Source organism: Protobothrops mucrosquamatus, unplaced genomic scaffold (assembly GCF_001527695.2).
Source record: "Protobothrops mucrosquamatus isolate PMUCROS unplaced genomic scaffold, P.Mucros_1.0 scaffold1085, whole genome shotgun sequence".
NCBI lineage: Eukaryota > Metazoa > Chordata > Lepidosauria > Squamata > Viperidae > Protobothrops > Protobothrops mucrosquamatus.
The window spans coordinates 207,472-231,500 of record NW_015387312.1 but is presented as its reverse complement, the minus strand read 5'-3'; the positions used below and the strand labels follow the sequence as shown (position 1 = coordinate 231,500).

At 39.8% G+C, this 24,029-nt stretch overlaps 2 protein-coding genes across 2 annotated transcripts in view; both read right to left on the bottom strand.

Moving 5' to 3' along the window:
• Positions 1 to 16,260, bottom strand: part of LOC114922843 (vomeronasal type-2 receptor 26-like) — a 19,907-nt gene extending 3,647 nt beyond the window's left edge. The window contains exons 1-6 of the mRNA XM_029284902.1: positions 16,085 to 16,260; positions 14,801 to 15,092; positions 12,664 to 13,476; positions 8,511 to 8,738; positions 7,719 to 7,845; positions 4,538 to 5,421 (exon numbers count right to left, since the gene is read on the bottom strand). Of these exons, the coding sequence (XP_029140735.1) occupies positions 4,538 to 5,421; positions 7,719 to 7,845; positions 8,511 to 8,738; positions 12,664 to 13,476; positions 14,801 to 15,092; positions 16,085 to 16,260 (2,520 nt within the window). The remainder of the gene's footprint in view (positions 1 to 4,537; positions 5,422 to 7,718; positions 7,846 to 8,510; positions 8,739 to 12,663; positions 13,477 to 14,800; positions 15,093 to 16,084) is intronic.
• Positions 16,261 to 21,261: 5,001 nt separating this feature from the next.
• The window catches only part of LOC107291227 (vomeronasal type-2 receptor 26-like), a 6,715-nt gene continuing 3,947 nt past the window's right edge, over positions 21,262 to 24,029 (bottom strand). The window contains exons 4-6 of the mRNA XM_015820197.1: positions 23,548 to 23,775; positions 22,580 to 22,706; positions 21,262 to 22,166 (exon numbers count right to left, since the gene is read on the bottom strand). Of these exons, the coding sequence (XP_015675683.1) occupies positions 21,262 to 22,166; positions 22,580 to 22,706; positions 23,548 to 23,775 (1,260 nt within the window). The remainder of the gene's footprint in view (positions 22,167 to 22,579; positions 22,707 to 23,547; positions 23,776 to 24,029) is intronic.

The following is a 24,029-nucleotide window of genomic DNA, read 5'->3' as shown; positions in this document are numbered from 1 at the left end:
ATGAACTGCAAAATTAGTATATGAATAATACTTGCTTATACTGGTTGACGCTTCATTTGGCTTTTTTGTACACCTATCCCAGCTTTCCTCCAAGGAGTTGAAAGAGCTTTCATGGTGCTCTCCCTTTGTATGAATTCTATTAAATCATCCAGTAAGCCAGGGGTGTCAAACTCAATTTCATTGAGAGCCGCATGAGCATTGCAGTTGTCCTCAGGGGGGCTGGGTAGGTGTGGCCAGGGTGGGCACGGCCTACTGGGTGGGCATGGCTGAAGTGGGTGTGGCCTACTGGGTGAGCATGGCCAGCTCTACATCGTTCCCGTCAAGGGTGTCTGTGGGGGCCTAGGCAGGAGTGGGACAGATCTGAGGGTCTCTGGCAGAAGGGGGTGGGACCAGGGCAAGTGCCAAGGTATGGTCCACTGGAAGAGCCTGCCGAACCCCTCCCCCGGAGCCCATCAAGCCGGATATGTGAAGTAGGCAAGGGCCATTTGCTGGCCACTTCCAGGCGATGGTACATTTCTTCATTCCTCACAAAGGGTGACACCTCCCCAGCATGCACCCAGGAGGCGGGGCCAAGGCAGCAGGGGCCATTCCCTCACTGTTTCCAGGATGGCTTCTTGGGCCACATGAAATCACATCGCGGGCCGCATCCGGCCCCCGGGCCTTGTGTTTGACATGTCTGCAGTAAGCCTTAAAGTGAACTTGCTCCTAGTTAGAGTTAGGAAATCATGAATAATCCAATAGCTCCCACATGCCCTAGAAAAATACATTCATCTATCCAATTGTTTTGTTCCTCAATTATATGTTGATTCTTAAACCTTTTATTGAAGGTCTGCTGTATTTTCCCTGATAACCTACAAATACTTTCCAGTGAACTTTCTTTCTAAAGATAAAATATTGCATGTAAGAAATCTGATGCTTTTAACAGTAATTGAGTTGAATTTTATAGTTGTGTGGGATTTTCTTTACCTGGGATTCTCTACTTCACATTTTTTGTATTGGATGAGATTTGTAACAGGCCATAAAAACAGACTGATGTTGTGGTTAGTTGTGGTAGAAAACATGAGACTACCAAGGTTTCTGTAGTGGAATTGCCAGCTTCGCTAAAGGAAGGGGTTAAGGGAGGAATGAGCCTGGAGTCATTACACAACTTAAACTGTATGTCAGACTTGCTGCAACTTAATCCTAATGATAGAAGGTGTTGGGGGAGAGTGACCATGCAATATTGGAATTCAACATTATGCAAGCACAAGAAATAGAACATAGTCAAACTAGAGTCTTCGAGCTAAGAGAGCTAATTTCAACAAACTTAGGGAAAGCAACTCAAGAAGCTTGGGAAATTTTGAAAAGTGATATAATAAAAGCCCAGTCTAGCACAAAACCAACAAAGAAGAAAAATAACAGCTCTTAAAAGAAACCAGCATGGCTGCATAAAGAACTCTCTGATAAGTTGAAAGACAAAAAGGACAAGTATAAAAAGTGGAAAGAGGGGCAAATAACTAAGACAGAATATCAGCAAATAGCCTGAGCCTGCAAAGATGAAGTGAGGAAAGCCAAGGCTCAAAATGAACTAAGGCTTGCGACCAAAGTCAAGAATAACAAAAAAAGCTTCTTTCAACATGTAAAAAACAAGAAAAAAGTGAAGGAAATGATTGGTCCATTTGTGGGAGAAAGTGGCAAGAAGGTGACAAACAACAGGGAGAAAGCAAAACTACTCAACGCGTTTTTTGCATCTGTATTTACACAAAGGGGAAAAAACAGTCCAACCTATCAAAAACAGTACCAAAAAAACACATTAGAAACACAAGTTAAGATAGGCAAGAAAATGGTAAGTGAGCACCTGTCCACCCTAGATGAAATCAAGTCACCTGGATCATATGGATTATACCCCAAGGTTCTCAAGGAACTGGCAGATGTGATCTCAGAACCACTGAACTATATTTTTCAAAGATCCTGGAGCACTGGGGAACTACCAGAGGACTGGAAAAGAGCTGAAGTAGTTCCCATCTTCAAAAAAGGAAAGAAAAATGGACCCAGGAAACTACAGACCTATCAGCCTGACCTCAATACCTGGGAAGATTCTGGAAAAGATAATCAAGCAATGAATCAGAGAACACCTACAGGCAAACAAAGTCATTACTAAAAGCCAACATGGGTTTGTCAAAAACAGATCATCCAGACAAATCTTATTGCATTCTTTGACCAAGTGATAAAATTAATGGACCAGAGTGATGCTGTGGATATAATTTACTTGGACTTCAGTAAGGCATTTGATAAAGTAGATATTGTTTTAATAATAATAATAATAATAATAATAATAATAATAATAATAATAATAATAATAATAATAATAATAATAATAATAATAGTAATAGTAATAGTAATAGTAATAGTAATAGTAATAGTAATAATAATAATAATAATAAAGTTGGAAGGGACCTTCCAGCCCCCTGCTCAACCAGGAGACCCTATATCATTTCAGACAAGTGGCTGTCCAGTCTCTTCTTAAAAACCTCCTGTGATGGAGCACCCACAACTTCTGAGGGCAAGCTGTTCCACTGGTTAATTGTCCTCACAGTTAGGAAGTTTCCCCTTAAATCCAGGTTGCTCCTCTCCTTGATTAGTTTCCATCCATTGTCTTGTCTTACCTTCTGATGCTTTTCTTTTGTAACAGCCCCTCAAATACTGGAATACTGCTATTTTTGTCACCCCTAATCGTTCTTTTCTCTAGACATACCCAATTCTTGCAATCGTTCTTCATATGTTTTTGTCTCCAGGCTCTTAATCATCTTAATCTTTTGATCATGTGACTCAAGAGGAGTTCAATAGAGAGAAATGTACAATATACATTTACATTATACAAGAAGATTGGAAACTGCTTCTTTATAACCTTTTCTTTCCTTCCCTTTCAATTTTTCTTTCTATTTCTTTCTTTGCACTTGTTTCACACTTATTTATTTTGTTTTGTTACTTTCTTCTTTCAAAATTTGTATTGTTCTTGAAAATGTCTTTTAATGAAACATGCATGCATAAAACCATTGCCTTAACTGCATTTTTTGAGATATCAAAGAGAATATAAATAAAAAATAAAACATCAGTAATATTTGTCTTCTTCAAATCTATGAAGTTGAAAAGTAATTGAAGAGGACATAAGAAATGAATTATATTGGGGGAAAAATAAATCAGATACATTTCTAACTGCTCAGATATTCTGACATTCTCTTAGCTCAATGATTTAAAGTATTCTTTTTTTGATAATATATTTATTGCTTTTTTTAAACATAGTAACCTTAATATTTGGTAAACAGTGTGTTGTCTGGGTTTATATTTAAAAACAATCAATAACAATTAATTTCTATAATTCCATAATCCACATAGTAACTTTCCGTGATTTTCTCTTCTTCCAATAATATTCTCTTTTATCAACCTTAAATTAGTACATTTCTTAGTATTTTGATAGATAAAAAGTATTTAAAGTATTCTTATTGCTGTTTGATGATGATAAGATCTCAACTGCATTACCCAGATATTAAATAATTATTAATGGTTACAAAACAGCAGACATCTTTTGAAGAAGACTCTGGATTGGGACGCTCTACGCACGGTCACTCAAGCCCTCGTTGTTTCCCGCCTGGACTATTGCAATGCTCTCTACATGGGGCTCCCCTTGAGGTGCACCTGGAGGCTCCAGCTAGTTCAGAATGCGGCCGTGCGGGGGATCCTGGGGGCCTCTAGATACTCCCATGTAACACCTCTCCTGCGCAAGCTGCACTGGCTGCCGGTGGCCTTCCGGGTGCGCTTCAAGGTGTTAGTAACAACTTTTAAAGCGCTCCATGGCAATGGACCTAGGTATTTGCAAGACCGCCTCCTACCAAATATCTCCCTTCGACCAGTCCACTCCCACAGAGAGGGCCTCCTTAGGGTGCCATCAGCCAGTCAATGCCGGCTGGCGACCCCCAGGGGGAGAGCCTTCTCTGTGGCAGCTCCTGCCCTCTGGAATGACCTACCCCCCAACCTACGTACAACTACGGACCTGTGCCTCTTCCGCCGAGCCTTGAAAACCCATCTATTCCATGCAGCCGGCCTGGCGTAGTTTTGATTGGGCTTTGCTAGGGGTTTTATATGGGGTATTTTAAAGCAGGCTTTTTATTCAATATTTATTGTGATTTTTATTATTGCCTGTTCACCGCCCTGAGTCTCATAAGGGAGATAGGGCGGTATATAAATTTAAATAATAAATAAATAAATAAATAAATTACTCTCTTCATTAAATAAGTCTTGTAAATAATTGGAACTAAAAGAAAGTACTTTATTAAAGGAAGTCTCTCATTATATAGTGAAAGACTTTATTTTCTTTTGACATTAATAATAATTTCACACAAGCATTTACACTTGCCAAAGATATACAGTATTGGTAAAGTTGGCAGAGCTGATAAACAACTCCCATTTTGATTTTTAGATAGGATTACTAATTCCATTTTCAGAGCAGAAATACTTATAACCATAATTTAACTAGAAGTCAGAAATGCTTTCTCTTTACAAGTTTCTCTTTGTTGTTGAGGTCAGGTCTCAGCAGAATAATGTAGCATTTGGGGAAAAAGATACATCCCAATAACCCAGCACTAGAGGCTAAGATGGAGAAGATCTCCACAGCTACCATATACTTTCCTTTGGTGCTCACATAGGTTGGAACAAAAGTTAACCAAACACTGCAAAACACCAGCATGCTAAAAGTGATAAACCTGGCTTCATTGAATGTGTCTGGCAGGTTCCTAGCTAGGAAAGCCACCAGGAAGCTGACCAGAGATAGAAACCCCATATAGCCCAAGACTAGGTAAAACATCACAACAGACCCTTCATTGCATTCTGTTATGATCTCTTTAGTCATTGATTTCATGTTAAGTTCTGGAAAGGAGGGAGAGGTGATCATCCATGCCAGACAAATGCCTGCTTGAATGGAGGAGCCAGAAAAAACAATTAAGATGGACAGTTTCTTCCCCAACCATTTTCTCATGCCAGACCCTGGTTTGGTAGCCATGAATGCTGCAATGACCATGATGGTTTTGGCCAACACAGAAGAAATGGCCACAGAGAAGATAATGCCAAACACGGATTGTCGGAGGAAGCAAATCAGTGTCAGAGGTTTTCCAAGGAAGAGAAAAGAGCAGAGGAAGCAAAACAGAAGGGAGATGAGAAGAGTGTAGGTGAGGTCCTTGTTGTTAGCTTTAACAATAGGGGTGTCTTTATACTTAATGAATATTCCAAATATGAACAAGGTAATGATTGAAAAAAAAATAGCAACCACAACTAAGCTGATCCCTAAATGTTCTTCATAAGTTAGAAAAGTTATGATTTTGGGGATGCATCGAACTTTGTCTTTACTTGGATATTGATCTTCTGGACATTCAGAACAGGCAATCGTGTCTGGAAATGAGAGGGAGAAAGACCATGCGACATGGAATCTAATAATCATGATGTCAACACTGCTAACATCGGATTTTCTTGCTTTGACAACAGATGAAAGTGCAGACATTTTCTGTATGCTGTTAGAATTAGTTAGTGCTGGGAGGGGGGATTGGGATGAGAGTTCAGTTAGTCATAATAATAATAACTCTGCTGTGAGAATCCAAGGACAAACTGGGTCCAGAGCTGATAACGTTTTGGCGATCTGGAGAGCTGGGGTGAAAGCCCACGCTTCACACTAATTGGGGAATGTGCTTTATGACTGTTTATTTGGGGTGGGAATTGTACTTTGTTACTTTGTATCCAGGGGAGGGGAAATTAGTTTTTGGGTTCAACTATGTAGTGCCGATACTTTGTTTCCTGAATAAAAGATTCTTTAAGGAAAACAATGCCTCAAAGTTCTTTTGAAGGGTTTCATCTGTCGGAACCATGACACATGGTTAATATAGCACCAAGTGAAATAAATAATCTATATTAGATTAGATCAGTGCTTTTCAAATTTTTGACTGGGGCATCTTGGGAGTTGGGGTCCACGCTTCTTAAAATAACTAAGTTTGAAAAGTACTGGATTAGAAATAATTTATTGAGGATGGAATCTTCTATGTTAGTGATAATCACACACACAGATAGCACCCAAGAAAAAATATTCCAGAAGCTTCCTTAAGACCTTTCCCCTCATGTTTTCCTTTCCAAACATTATGTATGGATGCATATGAGTGGTTCTTCAAAATGCCAAGATGCTAGGTAAACTATGTGACTGATGCCCCACCCATTTTAACAGGTATCACATATAGTACATACCTGTAAAATCAGGGACAGAACTTCAATCAAATGGTGAAACATGACTCTGTGAGTTTCAATACATGTAGGGAAATATATCTGTTTATCCATCTATCTTTCTATCTATCTATCTATCTATCATCTATCTATCTATCTATCTATCTATCATCTATCTATCATTTATTTATCAAATTTATATAGTCATCATCTCACCAAGATTTGACTCTAAGCAGCAGACAACAATGAGGTAAAGCAATGTAAAAAAGAACCACAGAGATATAAATATAAAAATCTGCTTTAATAAATGTGATTTAAAAAAGCAAACACTAGGCAGTAAGAGTGATGGAAATGGCTACCTCAGCAATACAAAAATCTCAAAAATTCTCCAGTATTTTGGGATCTGCAGGCCTGAAAAAAATAACCAGGTATTGAGTTCCTTTCAGAACATTGAAAGGGATGGACTTAATCTAATTTTTCTAGGAAGATGCTTTCATATGATGGTCACCATGGCAGAGAAGGAACATCTCCTGGTACCTGCCAAATGTAGATCCCTACCTGATGCCACTATAGCAAGCCTAATCTATGGGGCAAGCTGATACAAGTAGGAAGCGGTGGTCTCTCAGATAACCATAAATGGACCCATGCCATAAAGGGCTTTTGTCAGGTGCCAAAAATAAAGAAATATGTGTGGAATTACTTCTAAGCAGTTTTCTTTATTGCTCCTCACCTATAGACATAAATAATGCCAAACTCAAGCAACTACTTGCATCAATAGATATACTCTGAGAATTGCTAGAGAGAATCCTTAACTATCTTTCTCCCAGCCAAACTATCTAAGCTTCATTACCTCTTTGCCTTCTGGAATTTATCTCACAAATGCTACACAATTTTCTCTGCACACTCCTGTAATATTTTCTTTGTGCCCTCCTTACCAGTTGGACTGTGTGATTTGAAACTTGGCTGAGATTTGGGGAAGGCAGTCTGTTGATGCAATAAGTGTGAAGATACTTTGTAATATGAGAACTGGTATTGGAATAAATGAAGCAAGCAAAGCAGCTACATGTATAAATAAAAGTAATTACCATCTGGCCAATTATGCACTGAAAAAAATGTAAGGACAGAATAGAGTGGAGTGGAGCAGAGCAGAGTGGAGCGGAGCGGAGCGGAGTGGAGTATAGTAGAGTAGGATAGAACAGAATAAGTTAGAATAGAGTAAGGTAGAATGGAATAAAATAAAGTTGAATAAGGTAGAGTAGAGTAGAGTAGAGTAGAGTAGAGTAGAGTAGAGTAGAGTAGAGTAGAGTAGAGTAGAGTAGAGTAGGGTAGGGTAGGGTAGGGTAGAGTAGAGTAGAGTAGAGTAGAGTAGAGTAGAGTAGAGTAGAGTAGAGTAGAGTAGAGTAGGGTAGAGTAGGGTAGGGTAGGGTAGGGTAGAGTAGAGTAGAGTAGAGTAGAGTAGAGTAGAGTAGAGAATAATTTACCTGACATATTTGACATCTTCCCATCAGAACATGGATCACAATCATAGCAGCAAAATTTTTCACCTTCTTTCTTTTTCTTCTGATAGCCAGCAGGACAGGGATCATTACATATTGAACGGGGCAGGACCTTTTGATAAACCAGGAAGGAATATAGGAGTAAGGATTTGAGTAATATTGGATAATCATCCTCTAATCTACCTGCACAAATAGAGTAGCAGTGGTCAAAGGATCATGAAATGAATTGCCACACATGGAAATCTCTCCAACACTTTCTAAATATTGCATATGGTTGCCTCCAAGCTATTCCTTCCCTTCCCGTTTGGGTTAACTGAAGGAAAAGGAGAAATAGTTTAAAATATATGTGTTGTGAGACTTATTACCTAGCATACTACAAGCAGACAACAAATAAAAAATCACCACCTTAAATGTGCCTCTGAGCACCAGCTCCAGGGATTAAAGTTTAAATTTTTTTTCCTTCTCTTTCTAGTTGATGGACTTTGGGCTGTTCAACCATAACATTAGCAGTCTGTTACTTGTTTTTTAAACTATTGTTCATACAACTAAGTCAGAAGCTCTGCAAAATTTCCCAACTTCTCCTATCGTAAACTCCCATATAAATTATTTGCCAATTATAATTCTCCCAAACCATGGGGGGGAGCCATACTTGGAGTATGGAGTAGTTAATTTTTACTTTACAAAGGAAATAGGAAATGAAAGCAGGCTGTACAATCAAAGTAATCTCTGGTTTCCAAATCTTGCATCCAAAATAATACAAAAACTCAAAATCTGTACCTGCTCAAAATCTTTGTGCCAAACAATTAAATGTTCCTGAATCAGAAATTTGTTTCCTTCAAGTGCTGTGGAATCCATCTTTCCTATTTTCACTTTACGGTAGGAGTTGTTTGGAAACATGACCACATTTGTAATATCAAATCCAGAAAGCACTTCTCCTTGATGGTTGATAGACACAGTTTCTCCAAGTGAATTATTGAATGAAAGGCCTTGAAGAAAACAGTGAAGCTAAATAAAAAGCAGAGGGAAGAAAAAAGAGGAAAGACAGAAGTAGATTACATCTAGATTTCTGTCAGTTAATTTTAAGTAGGATTATCACTAAACCATCACAGCTTGAAGATGTTACAATTATGGGCTTCCATGAGAGAAATAAACATTGGTACGTATTAGCATATTGACATATTTCTAATGCATACCGCATTCTGAAAAACTTGGTTCAAAACCAAAATAAGCCATGTGATGGCTTCACATGACTTCTGGAGCTGAATGCTATCAAAATCCAATCCCATGTAGACTTTATACTGAGACAGAAGCAAGCTGTTTTGTTGCTTATTTTTTTTCAACTTACCAAACTTGAGATGCATTTTTTGACAGTGGAAATTGGAATTTCCTTCAGATTTAAAGTGGAGGAAAAAAATGCGGATTTAACAGAAATACACATTATTTAGTTGGAAAAAGTTCTTATGGTTCTCTCAGGTTTTTTCAAGAATATACTGGACTAGACCCATTGCTTTCAAAGTTCAAAAGATATTGACAAACTGGAACAATGGGCCCTATCCAACAAAAAAGTTTTACATTTAGGCAGCAAAAATCAAAGATATAAATACAGATTAGATGAGACCTGGCTCAATAACAGTAACTGTGAGAGGGATCTTGGAGTCCTAGTGGACAATCACCAGCAATGAGCCAGCAATGTGCAGCAGCAGCCAAAAAAGCTAATACAATCCTGGGTTGTATAAACAGAGGCATAGAATCAAGATCACATGAAGTATTAGTACAGCTTTATAAAACCCTAGTGAGACCACACCTGGAATACTGCAACCAATTTTGGTCACCATACTACAAACAAGATGTTGAGACCCTGGAAAAAGTTCAGAGAATAATAATAATAATGGTAAAGTTGGAAGGGACCTTGGAGGTCATCTAGTCCAACCCCCTGCTCAGGCAGAAAACCCTATACCATTTTGGACAAATGGCTGTCCAGTTTCTTCTTAAAAACTTCCAGTGTTGGAGCATTCACCGCTTCTGGAGGCAGGTTGTTCCACTGGTTAAATGTTCTAACTGTCAAGAAGTTTCTCCTTAGTTCTAGGTTGCTTCTCTCTTTGGTTAGTTTCCACCTGTTGCTTCTTGTTCTGCCTTCAGGAGCTTTGGAAAATAGCTTAGCAACTAAGATGATCCAATGCCTGGAGACTAAAACATATGAAGAATGGCTGCCGGACTTGTGTTTGGCTAGTCTAAAGAAAAAAAGAAATAGGGGTGACATGATAGCAGTATTCCAGCATTTGAGAGACTGCCACAAAGAAGAGGGGGTCAAATTATTCTCCAAAGCACCAGAGGGCAGGACAAGGAACAATAGTTGGAAACTGATCAAAGAGAGAAGCAACCTGAAATTAAGGAGAAACTTCCTAACAGTGAGGACAATTAACCAGTGGAACAGCTTGCCTTCAGAAATTGTGGGCGCTCCATCACTGGAGGTGATGGAGTCACTTGTCTGAGATAGTATAGGTTCTCCTGCTTGAGCAGGGGGCTGGACTAAAGACCTCCAATGTCCCTTCCAGCTCTATTCTATTCTAAAGTTCAACCTTAAAAGCTACTTTGTGAAGCAATGACCTCCACAATTCAAAGGAAACATCCATCCACATAGCTCCTTTTAAAAGTGCCTCTTGGCCTTCTCCTACAAAAGTATTGGCAAGTATAGTGACTTCAGTCTGTGCCAAATGTCTTCCATACTGGGCAGCTCTGCCAACTGATGTCCATCTTGCAACACATCCCACCCAGCCTTGGCAAGATCAACACCTGATTAGTGACTACTAGGCACATGCTGAAGGTATACCAAGTTGGGTGCATTTGAACAGATAGTGAATCCCACACTTGTGTCAAAGCCACCTTCAGCCTGTACTGCAGTACATTAATAGATGTTCTAGTACCGCTTTACAAAGCCTTAGTAAGACCACACTTGAAAAAGATAGATAGATATAGATAGATAGATAGATAGATAGATAGATAGATAGATAGATAGATAGATAGATAGATAGATAGATAGATAGATAGATAGATAGATAGATAACCTTTATTGTAAATGTTTACTGTGGGCCTAATGGTACACATTAAAAATGAAATTTAGTTGCTTGCTCTCAAAGTATAAACATATGTAACACACATTTAAACATACTATATACAACATATGTATAAACCTACACCCTTACATATAAATAACATATAAATATTAATCACTGTCCATCTTGAATACATAATGGAAGGAGGAAACCTTAAGAGTCCACAAGGTTAATACTGTATGGAACAAAACTGTGACTGAATCTGGATGTTCTGCTTTGGATACCATGAAGCCTCCTCCCAGAAGGTAACAAAAAAATACTACATCCAGTTCTGGTCACCACAATATAAAAAAGATATTGAGACTCTGGAAAGATTGCAGAGAAGAGCAACAAGGATGATTAGGGGATTGGAGGCTAAAACACATAAAGAACGGAATTGGGCATGTCTAATCTAATGAAAAGAAGGACCTGATAGCAGTATTCTAATATTTGAGGGGCTCCTATGGGTCAAACTATCTTCCAAAGCACCAAAAAGCAAGATGAGAAACAATGGATGGAAACTAACCAAGAAGAGAAGTAACCTAGAACTAAGGATAAATTTCCTAACGGTGAGAGCAATCAAGCAATGGAACAGCTTGACTTCAGAAGTTGTGTGCTTTGTCACTGGAGGCTTTCAAAAAGAGTTTGGACAACCATTTATCTGAAATGGTATAGAGTCTCCTGCTGGAGCAGGGGATTGGACCAGAAAACCTCCAAGGTCTTTTCCAATTCTATTATTCTACGTTCTGTCTGGGGAGTGCTGAAAAAAGACTTCTTCAGGACTGACCCATTGTTCAGGACAACGTGAATTCCTTTATGGTAGTGCAGTGGTTCTCAACCTGTGGGTCGGGACCCCATTTGGGGTCGATCGACCATTTCATTGGGGTGGCCAAGCAAGGCTGTCCGCCATTTTTTTTGTCCGCCATTTTTTTCGTCCACCATTTTTTTCCCCTTTTCCGGCAGGTGCCTTACCTCCCTTGGGCTGGGCCAGCTGGTGGTCGGCCTGCTCCGTCTCTGCCGCTTGCCAGTTACGCCTCGGCCGGCGCAGGGGGCGGAACCACGCATGCGCAGCGCTCCCGGGCAGGGAAACTCCTCGACTTATGACCGGTTGGGTAGTTCTTGACCTACGACCGGTTTAGTCCTCAACTTACGACTGGTTTAGTCCTCGACTTACGACCGGTTTAGTCCTCGACTTACGACCGGTTGGGGTCGCGGCATTAAAAAGGTTGAGAACCACTGTGGTAGTGAATCATATCATTGTCTTACATCAGTGGTTCTCAACCTGTGGGTCGGGACCCCATTTGGGGTCGATCAACCATTTCACGGGGGTCGCCAAGCAAGGCTGTCCGCCATTTTTTTTGTCCGCCATTTTTTTTGTCCGCCATTTTTTCCCCCTTTTCTGGTAGGTGCCTTACCTCCCTTGGGCTGGGCCAGCTGGTGGTCGGCCTACTCCGTCTCTGCCGCTTGCCAGCTATGCCTCGGCCGGCGCAGGGGGCGTAACCACGCATGCGTGGTGGTCCCGGGCAGGGAAAGTCCTCGACTTACAACCGGTTGGGTAGTCCTCGACTTATGACCGGTTTAGTCCTCGATTTATGACCGGTTTAGTCCTTGACTTACGACTGGTTGGGGTCGCGGCATTAAAAAGGTTGAGAACCACTGTCTTACATGAATGAAGAGAATCATACCAACATCCAACATCAACCTCTTTCTAGAAGCAAGTCAGTCACTTTCACCCACTACTTCTTCACTAATCTGAGCAAGAGGAAGAAGCTGAGAATAACTTTATGTGGTGCTAATCTGCCCCTGGCCATGAAGGTCTTTGAATCACAAGTTTTTACCTTCCAGGTACCTTGACCTTGAAGTTCTTCTCTTGTACTCTCTGCTAGTTTTTTGTATTTTGACTTAAATAAGTTCATGCCGTGAACAGCATGAGCTAAAGCATAGACTGCATTGTAGATGCTGTAGCTATGGCCGGTAATTTCAAATAAATGCTGAGGAAGGTTTTTTAGCTCTTCCCTCCCAGTGCATACTTCATCATTTTCCACTGATTTATTGCTCTCAGAAAAGATGCAATCAAAGCCTTGTTCCCAGAGCTTTTTCAACAAACTATCTTGCTGGGTCTGGAGTAGTTTGATGGTCCCGAGAAATTCACGGAACCCTGGAAGTTCATTGGAGTGAATAGCAAAGGAAATTGCTCCATCAAACAATTGCAGATCGGAGGGTCGATGAAGGCTTGTTAATGTTAAATCCATCTGAGCTGTTAGAATCCACGTTTTTCCCAATATTTTTGAAGCGTAGGCATATTTAAGGAACATAAACAGAAGCATTGCTGTAGTGCTTTCCCCATAGAAGACAAATGTATTGATTTTGTTGTCCATCAAAAAAACATATATCCTATCGACAATTGTATTTTGAAATATAGAAAAAAATGCTTGTTTGGGAAATCTCTCCACAAAGGCAGAGCAGATCCTGTTCTCAGAAAGAAGTGGGTCCAGGGCTTGGAAGAAATTGTCTCCACTCTCATCATCCAGAATTATAAGCCCAACCCATATCCATCCAAAGTGTTTCAGCAAATGGATAATCCCCAGAATCTGAAGACTTTCATTGGGGGCCATGCGATAAAAGAAAGCAGCCATCTTTGTTTCATGCTTCTTGGGAGAAAATGAGCCATAAGCAACCTATAATAAATTGTGCAGTTGCTTTTCTTATGGTTGGAATATCTCAAATAACCTGAGAAATATATTTTCATAAAGAACTTGCAGATACATGCATTTTTACAAGCTATTTTAATAATAATAATAAAGTTGGAACGGACCTTGGAGATCATCTAGTCCAACCCCCTGCTCAGGCAGGAAACCCTATACCATTTCAGACAAATGGCTGTCCAGTCTCTTCTTAAAAACCTCCAGTGTTGGAGCATTCACCACTTCTGGAGGCAGGTTGTTCCACTGGTTAATTGTTCTAACTGTCGGGAAGTTCCTCCTTAGTTCTAGGTTGCTTCTCTCCTTGATTAGTTTCCATCCGTTGCTTCTTGTCCTGTCTTCAGGCACCTTCTTTGTGGCAGCCCCTGAGATATTGGAATACTTCTATCATGTCCCCCCTCGTCCTTCTCTTCATTAAACTAGACATACCCAATTCCAGCAGCCTTTCCTTATATGTTTTAGTGTCCAGTCCCCTAATCATCTTTGTTGCTCTTCTCTGTACTCTTTCTAGAGTCTCAACATCTTTTTTACATCGTGGTGACCAAAACTGGATGCAGTATTCCAAGTGTGGCCTTACCAAGGCCTTGTAAAGTGGTATTAATGCTTCACGTGATCTTGATTCTATCCCTCTGTTAATGCAGCCCAGCACTGTGTTGGCCTTTTTGGCAACTGCAGCACACTGCTGGATCATATTTAAGTGATTGTCCACTAGGACTCCGAGGTCCCTCTCACAGTTACTACTATTAAGCAAGGTACCCCCTATATTATACCTGTATATATACCTGTATACCCCCTATATTATACCTGTATTTTGTTGGATGGGCTTCCATTTTGAATTCTAAATACAACTTTAACCATTATGATTACTATGAACTAAATGCTAAATAAATGGAATGCTAGCTCACTTAATTTTTGTTAAATATAGACCCTGCCTTTTCTTCAGATGCACAATAGGATCTGCAGAGCACTTTTAAGCAACCCCATAGGTTTGGCTGAGAGATGATGATAGATACATCCATGGTTGAGGGTGAATTTAGACCTAGCTGAGCCTTTGAAGCTCTCAGCTTCTGCCCTCTTTTTCGGATACCAATTTTAATACACTATTTCCAATATGATACTTCAAATATGCTTAAATCCAATTCTGAAATGTCACTGGATCCTTTTAATGCATTATTAAACCTAATCTAACCCCACTTGAAAAAGAATTGTTCCCCATTCCCTTCAAATTTGCCATATGGATGGGTTTTTATAAATTGCAACACATATATCGTACCTGTGGGATTTTATAAAGACTTGTGATATCTGACATGAAGAATGAGATATCAGCACCAAATCCTCCAATAATGGCCACGAGATTCTCCTTGATATCACATCTGTAGTTGACAATCAACTGATCGGATCGGAAAAGCAGTTCGAAAGTGGAACGGTAAGTCAGCTGAGCATCAAAATAGTTATCACAGATGAAAAATCCCAGGGTAATATTAGATAAGAGCCTTGGGTTTGAGTTGATCTGTTTTACTGCAAATGCCAAACTCAGGGAATGCTGATACAACTTTAAAACAGCTCTGGCAAGGAATTTGAGGGATAAGTGAAACAGAGAGGGTTTGATGCAAGTACAATGCATTCAGTGAAATAAGAATAACAATATGAATTTTGCACATTGTGACAGGCATCCCATTGTGATAGGCAAAGACCAATGAGGAACATTTGATACATCATGAAACATGTCTACAACTGGACTGGCTTGCAGAAAAAATATGAAGTAGAAATAAATCCTATACCTAAAATACAGACAGATTATTATTTATAATACAAGGTGATATCAATGCTGCTAATATTGTATATTCTTGCTTTGACGGTCCAGTTGAAGCCTGATTGAATTCACTGAGTTTATTTCTATGCATAAGAAACAAATCTTTGAATTTGCAACCCTGTATGGATTTTCCAAGATGAAAGATGACTTCTGCAGCTTCTTGGACAGAGCGAAGATGATTCACTTAGTGTTTGATTGCTGACCTTTGATGTGGACAATGAAACCCAGATGGGCATAGTGGAATTTGGATACAAGGAAGGAACTGGTGTTTCCATGGGGGAGATGTGGTGAAGCACTACCCAAAAGGCACTGCTTTGTACTTGCAATATTGTCTAACGTACAGTACATAGAAGGTGTTTTGTATTTTTATGCAAGGACTGATTCAACAGTTAGCCAGTCACTATCATGTCCCAAAATCAACTCAACAGATCTAATGCCATATTCATGAAAAGATGCCCTTGTTAACTAATTATTGTAATATTGTTTAAGATTTTACAAATTAGTCAATCTATCCACAAAAAATATGCAATAATAAAATTGGTGAGCCTTAAGATTTCAAAAGACTCTTTTAGGCTAGCTAAAAAATTATCTATGGTTTGGAAACTGTGATTACAAATAAAGCTCGTAAAAATTTAGTGTGGAATCTTTTAATATTTTCTACTTAATGTATAAAACACCCTTGAGACTCTTTTGGCTTTGCAGTCTTAACCACATGCAGAAATCAAGGAAAAGAGAATTTCTTACAGAGGTGGCATAAACGATTTCTGTGAAGGGTGCTCTTCAAAGAAATGTTCCTCAAGTACATACACAATCTGAGCTGTGATCCCACCAATGAGGAGGTTTCCTGGTTGATACCATTTATGGAGGATAGGAAAGAGATCACTTCTGGGGCAAGGTGAGGCATCTATCTGGAAATTCATGTCAACCAGAAACCACAGTATGACTAGTACTCTCAACAATTTTTTTTCTAGAGAAGGCTTACTTGTGCCTCTCCACTTCATTTGGTGAAACCATTTTCCATCAGTTACAAAATCTAGGAAGACATTCATCTAATGCACAATCTGGTATCGGTTTTCTCTTGCAATTGGTTGACATCAACAAGGATAGCAAAGCATGTTCAGATGGACAAGGGTACTCCAATCAGTGGAAATCACCAGCAGAATTCAAAGGGAAAAGATCCTGCCTGCCTCTTTTCCTTCAAGTACAGAAGTGAAAGGTTTTATAACCTCTTCCAGACCAAGTTATGAATTATTTCTCAGTATTTTTGTGGAAAGCTGCTGTAGCTGTGTCATAAAGCATCAATGATAGTTATTTAACTTAATTGCCAATCAGGAGTCACCTCTGCAAAATGGAACTTCCTGGGATTAGAGCTATTATTTTGCTTCCATATCACATCATTTGAAACAACCTTCTTCTTAGCTTTTTAATGATATACCACATAAAAGACTTATATATGATTATTTCTGTAAACGTAATCATTACCCATGGGATTCTTCCAAAACCAAATACTTGTGGCTGAAATCTCTATGTTCTCCAAATATATCTCTTTAGCAAATCATTGAGCACAATAAATATCAAAGGAATCATTGGGGGTGATGTTGTAGGAATTCCTTATTCTTTTGTAAAAATAAAAATATGAAGTGCAATATTAGCCCATGAGCATTACATTGGTTATTCTGTTTGCTTTTTCGTGTGTGTGTGTGTGTGTGTGTGTGTTTGTGTGTGTGTGTGTGTGTGTGTTTTCTTGAAGATTCATCCCAACTTTCCCCCAAGAGCTTGTGATGCTCCCTGAATAAGCCCCCAATAAGCCTTAATGTGGATTCCTTGGTCCTAGTTAGGAAATCATGCATAATACTGTCCGGTCAGCAAACCCTAAAAAAAATACAGAGCATTTATCCAGCCAATTCCTCTGTTCCCCAATTAGGTGGTGATTTTTGAAATTTTTTTTAACCTCGACTGTATTTTCTCTAATAACCTGTTGCAAATATTTACCTTTCTAAAGATAAAAGTATTTCATTTAATACATCTGAGGTCAGTAAAATAAAGAACCAGATTGTTGGGGACAATATGCTGATGTTGTAAATCACTAAGAGAGTGCTGTAAAGCACTATGAAATGGTACATTCTGTAAGTCTAAGTGCTATTTCTATTTTAATATCTTTCATATCAAAATTCCCATATAATACACCAAGTTCTTAAGTTAAAACATATTTGTCACAAGAACAACATCAAGCAGTGTGTCTACTATATTCTCAAACACTTTCTTTATAAAACTCTATGATCAAACTATTTTGGTGGAATCTTCCTTTTCATTAGTCCATTAACCCTCTTCATAATCCAGATTTGTTAGTAATCCTGTTTTTCAACATTGCTTTGAAGTCCTTTCTTTAGAGATTTGCAAGTCTCTTCCAGAGTGCATTAATTAGTGAAAGACATACATTTATTTATTTATTTATTTATTTATTTATTTATTTATAATTGGACTTATATGCCGCCCTTCTCCCCATGGGACTCAGGGCGGCTCACAGCATATTAAAACAGTATAAAACATTATCCCCAATAAAAACCAATTAAAAACAAATATTTATCGCTGTGTCTTATTAAAATCATTAAAATTGTCCCTATTTAAAATTCACCCTAGGCCAGACCCGCTTGCTGAAAAAGCCATGTCTTGAGGGCGCGGCGGAAAGCTAGGAGATCCGGAATCGTCCGGATCTCGGGGGGTAGTTCGTTCCAGAGGGTGGGGGGACATTAAAGGATTTTGAAGATTCTTTATTTTAACTTCTGGTTGTACAAATGGGATATGGCACATAAATCCATTATGGATAGAGAGAATAATGTATATTTACATTATAAATTTACTAGCTGCTATTAAGAAGATTGGAAGCACATTTTAGTTCTTTTTCTTTTTTTCTTCTCTGCTTCATGATGATAAGATCCAAAGTATTTTACCCAGACTTAAGATCATTGTTTATACTTGGTGAACAGATCTCTTTTCAAGAAGACCTGTTATTTTATTGATTTGTCATAATGCCAGGCTTCTAGGCATTCTCTAGCATTTTTGAACTAGGCTTGGTCTAGAATAATCAGAAGTTCCCAGATGAAATTATGGTTATGTCTGACCCCTCTTAAGGAGTTTTCATCATGTCATCTAACTGCTAGTTGATGTTCCTTATCAAGTGGAGGCAGGCGTGACACTCCTGAATTCTGATCACATGAACACAGGGGTGATGCAATGGCCATAACTTTGAGCATGGATCATAAGTCCCTTTGTTCAACATCATCACAACTTTGAACAGTTCCTGAATGAATGGTCAGAAGTTGAAAACTATCTGGTTCTTTTAATTATATAGAGAGAAATGTATATTGTACATTTACATTAGAAATTTTCTTGTAAATGCTATTAAGAAAATTGGAAGCGCATTCTATGCTTTAGTTTCCAGGCCTTTAATCATCTTAGTTGTTCTTCTCTGCACTTTTTCCAAAGTCTCAACATCTTTTTTGTCATACATTTGAACAATCACTAAACCTATGGTCCTAAGTTAAGGAGTGTGTGTATGTTGCAACCATAGAGTAAGAAATGTATACTGTATATTTACATTAGAAATTTACTTGTAACTGCTATTAAGAAGATTGTCTCTTCTCTATTTCATTATGATAAGATCCAAAGTAAATAACAGATATTAGATCATCATTTACAGCAGCGGTTCTCAATATGTTGGTCACAGTCCCTTTGGGGGTCGAACGACCCTTTCACAGGGGTCGCCTAAGACCATCGAAAAACACATATTTCCGATGGTCTTAGGAACTGAGACACCGCTCCTCTATCTCCTAGCTCTCCTCTTCCTCCTCCCCTTCTTCCTCCTGCTGCCCCCCAGGCAGCTCGGGCAGGCGCTGGGACAAGAGGGGTGCCTGGGGGGAGCAGCAGGGCTGGCGGAGGGGCTGGCAGGGGCCGCGTGGCACCAGCCCCCACCGCGGCTCCATTGGATGGGCGGAGGGCGAGGCCGGGCAGCGCAGAGTCCCAGCTGGGATGGCGGTGGCTGCTTCCTCAACCTCCTCCTCTCCTTCCTCCTGGTGCCCCCCAGGCGGCTTGGGCGAGTGCCAGGGCAAGAGGGGTACCTGGGGGGAGCAGCCGGGCTGGCGGAGGGGCTGGCAGGGGCCGCGCAGCACCAGCGCCCACCGCAGCTCCATCGATGGGTGGAGGGCGAGGCCAGGCAGCGTGGAGTCCCGGCTGGGGCGGCTGCTTCCTCGCCCTCCTCTCCTTCTTCCTCCTGCTGCCCCCCAGGTGGCTCGGGCGGGCACTGTCCCCACCGCGGCTCCATTGATGGGTGGAGGGCGAGGCCAGGCAGCGCGGAGTCCCAGCAAGGGCGGCGGCCAGGCCATGGGCGGTGGGGACCCCCAATGATGCAGCCGTGCCACTGCCGCCACTGGAGCTGCTGCCTCCCATCCTGCTGCTGAGGATGCAGCGGAGGCCGGTCTGGGGGCGGTGGGGACCCCCGACGATTCTGCCATAAGAGAGAGAGGAAAGAGAGAGAAACAGAGGAAAAGAGAGAGGAAAGGGAGAGAGAAAGAGAAAAAGAGAGGAAAGAGAGAGAAAGAGAAAGAAGGAGGAAACAGAGAAAGAGAGAGAGAGAGAGAGAGAGGGGAGAAAGAGAAAGAGAGGAAAGAGAGAAAGAGAGGAAAGAAAGAGGAAAAAGAGAGAGAAAGAGAGAGAGGAAAGAGAGAAACAGAGGAAAAGAGAGAGGAAAGAGAGAGAGAAAGGGAAAGAGAGAGAAAAGAGAAAAAGAGAGAAAGAGAGAGAGGAAAGAGAGAGAGAAAGAGAGAAAAAGGGAGAGGAAAGAGAGAGGAAAAGGAGAAAGAAGGGGAGAGGAAAGAGAAAAAGAGAGGAAAGAGGGAAAGAGAGGAAAGAGGGAGAGAGAGAAAGAGGGAAGGGAAAGAGAAAGAGGAAAGAGAAAGAGAAAAGGGAGAGGAAAGAGAGAAAAAGAGGAACGAGAGAGAGAGGGAGAGGAAAGAGAAAAAAGAGAAGAAAGAGAGAGAGAGGGAGAGGAAAGAGAGAGAGGAAAGAAGGAGGGGAGAGAGGAAAGAGAAAGGAAAGAGAGGAAAGAGACAGAGAGAGACCGTTTTGACATCTAAAATGAAGATAACACTGCATTTATCCTTGTTTACCTTTATTTTATATATACACACACAAACACAGATACATACATACATACATACATACATACATTAAAGGTAAAAAAAGATATATGCAGTGTTATCTTCATTTTAGATATCAAAAGGGTTTTGCGGCTCCCAGTGTTTTGTTTTTGGTGAGAAACGTGTCCAAGTGGCTCTTTGAGTGTTTTGGGTTGCCTACCCCTGTCCTAAGGGAGGCAAAACTGCTTCGTGGCCCTTTCCGCGGAGGAGGCTGAACTAAGCTCTGCCGGCGCTGTCACCCTCTTGGCTCTCTCTCTCTCTCTCCCTCTCTCTCTCTCCACTTCCCCGCCTGGGCGCTTCTCCAACCAGGCTGGGCGGAGCTGGTGGAGCGGCCTTCCTGTCCCCCCTCCCCGGCCAGCTGGATGGGGGGTTGGGGATTACCACAACATGAGGAACTGTATTAAAGGGTCGTGGCATTAGGAAGGTTGAGAACCACTGATTTACAGTTACGAAAGAAGAAGACCTATTGTTTTATTCATTAAATAGGCCTTCTAAATAATCAGAACTAAGAGAAAATATTTTATTAAAAGCACATTCACTCATTATAAACTGAAATATTTTATTTTCCATGTCTGCTTAAAAGAATTCAACAAACAGTGTTCCAGTGTTATACAAATAAAATATATGTAAAATTGCCAGAGTTAATAAAAAGGGTCATTTTTATTTTTAGAAAAGGATTGCTAATTCCATTTCACAGTAGAGATATATGCACCCACAACTGAATAATCAGAAATGCTTTTTCTTTACAAGTTGCCCTTTGCTGTTGAGCTCAGGCCTCAACAAAATAATGTAGCATTTGGGGAAAAAGATACTTCCCAATAACCCAGCACTAGAAGCTAAGATGGAGAAGATCTCCACAGCTACCATATACTTTCCTTTGGTGCTCACATAGGTTGGAACAAAAGTTAACCAAACACTGCAAAACATCAGCATGCTAAAAGTGATGAACTTGGCTTCATTGAATGTGTCTGGCAGATTCCTAGCAAGGAATGCCACCATGAAGCTGACCAGAGACAGAAACCCCATATAGCCCAAGACAAGATAAAACATCTCAACAGACCCCTCATTACATTCTTCTATGATCTCTTCAGCCATTGATTGCATATTAAGTTCTGGAAAGGGAGGAGAGGTGATCATCCATGCCAGACAAATACCTGCTTGAATGGAGGAGCCAGAAAAAACAATTAAGATGGACAGTTTCTTCCCCAACCATTTTCTCATGCCAGACCCTGGTTTGGTGGCCATGAATGCTGCAACGACCATGATGGTTTTGGCCAATACAGAAGAAACAGCCACAGAGAAAATAATGCCAAACGCAGATTGTCTGATGAAGCAAATCAGTTTGAAAGGTTTTCCAAGGAAGAGAAAAGAGCAGAGGAAGCACAGCAGAAGGGAGATGAGGAGAGTGTAGGTGAGATCCTTGTTGTTAGCTTTAACAATAGGGGTGTCTTTATACTTGATAAATATTCCAAGTATGAGCATGGTGATGACTGAAAATAAAAAAGCAACCACAACTAAACTGATCCCTAAAGGTTCTTCAAAGGTTAGAAAAATTATGATTTTGGAGATGCATCGAACTTTGTCCTTACTTGGGTATTGATCTTCTGGACATTCAGAACAGGCAGTCATGTCTGCAAATAAGAGAGAGGCCTTGAAGCATTCAAATCTTAGCATGAAGCACCAAATAAAATATTCAATTTAGATTAAATCAGTGTTTTGTAAACCTGGACACTATACAAAGTCTGGACCTCAACTCTAAGAATTCTGTCTGGGGAATTCTGGGAGTTTAGTTAAAGTGGATAAGTTTGAAAACCATTTGATTATCTCATTAGATGAAATCCAAAAGTCATGTATTGATCTGGGAATCTATTATTGATAATCAGATTCAGCAAGCAAGAATTGGTACTACAATAAATGAAGGAAGTAAATCAGCTGCATATCTAAATAAAAATAATTAACCACAAATATGTCAGAGAGGAGAGGAGAGGGGAGGGGAGGGGAAGGGAAGGGAAGGGAAGGGAAGAGTATATAGAAAATAATTTACCTGACATGTTTGACATCTTTCCATTGGAACATGGATCACAATCATAGCAGCAAAATTTCTGCCCTTCTTTCTTTTTCTTCTGATAGCCAGCAGGACAGGGATCATTACAGACTGAACGGGGCAAGATCTGTTGATAAACCAGGATGGAATTCAGGACTGAAGATTTAAGTAATCCTGGACAGTCACTCCTCTAATCTACCTGCACAACTAGTGTAGCAAAGATCAAAGGATCATGAAATGAAGGACCACACTTGGAAATCTCTCCAAGACTTTCACAACATTGACTATGGTTGCTTCTAAGCTATTCCCTCCCTTTCCTTCTCTGGATTAATTGGAAAAAAACTAGTAGTTTAAAAAATATGTCCCTTAACACTTAATACTTAATACAAGCAGACAAAAAATAAAAAATCACCATCTTAAACATGTCTCTGAGCAGTCGCTACAAGGATTAAAGTTGGATATTTTCCTTCTACTCATTCTAGTTGATGGACTTTCAGATGATCTTGTCCCAATCACAATATCAGATGTCAATTGTTCCCTTTTTACACTATTGTTCATACAACTAACTCAAAAGCTTTGCTGTGTCAACCACAATAAAGCCAGAATATACAACATTTCTTAGTCCCCTGATTTTCAAATTTCTGATCACTTGTCCAAAGTGGGTGGGAGCTCTTTTTATTATATTCTCAATTATTTTTATATTTATTATTTAATTTTTCTTCAATTTTATTTCACTGTTTTCTTGGGGCTAGGATGATAGCAAAATTCCCCATCTTTCCTATGAAAAAAGCTATGTAAATTATTTGCCAATTATAATTTCCCCAAAGTAGGAAAAATTAGCCATTCTTTGACTACAGAGTGCTAAATTTTATGTGATTAAAGTATCAGAAAATAGGTTGTAGAATCAAACTCATCTCTGATCCCCAAATCTTTTATCCAGAATAATAAAAACACCTTAAAATCCATACCTGCTTAAACAATTTGTGCCACACAATTAAATCTTCATGAACCACAAATTTGTTTCCTTCAAGTGCTGTGGAATCCACCTTTCCAATTTTCACTTTACGGTAGGAGTTGTTTGGAAACATGACCACATTTATAATATCAAATCCAGAAAGCACTTCTCCTTGATGGTTGATAGACACAGTTTCTCCAAGTGAATTATTGAATGAAAGGCCTCGAAGAAACCAGTGAAGCTAAATTAAAAGGATAAGGAAAAAAATAAGAGAGAAAAAAGGAGTGGACTATATCTACATTTTTTGAAATTTGTATCTATAGAAATGAGTTACTTAACTCCCACTGATTTCCGTCAATCAATATTAAATATAACTACACTTAACCATGGTATACTGTACAACTCTTAATCATGGACTTGCACAAGAAAGACAAAATTGGGGCATAGATTACCATATTTGCATAGATGTGTCTTGCATTGAACACCTGCAGTCCC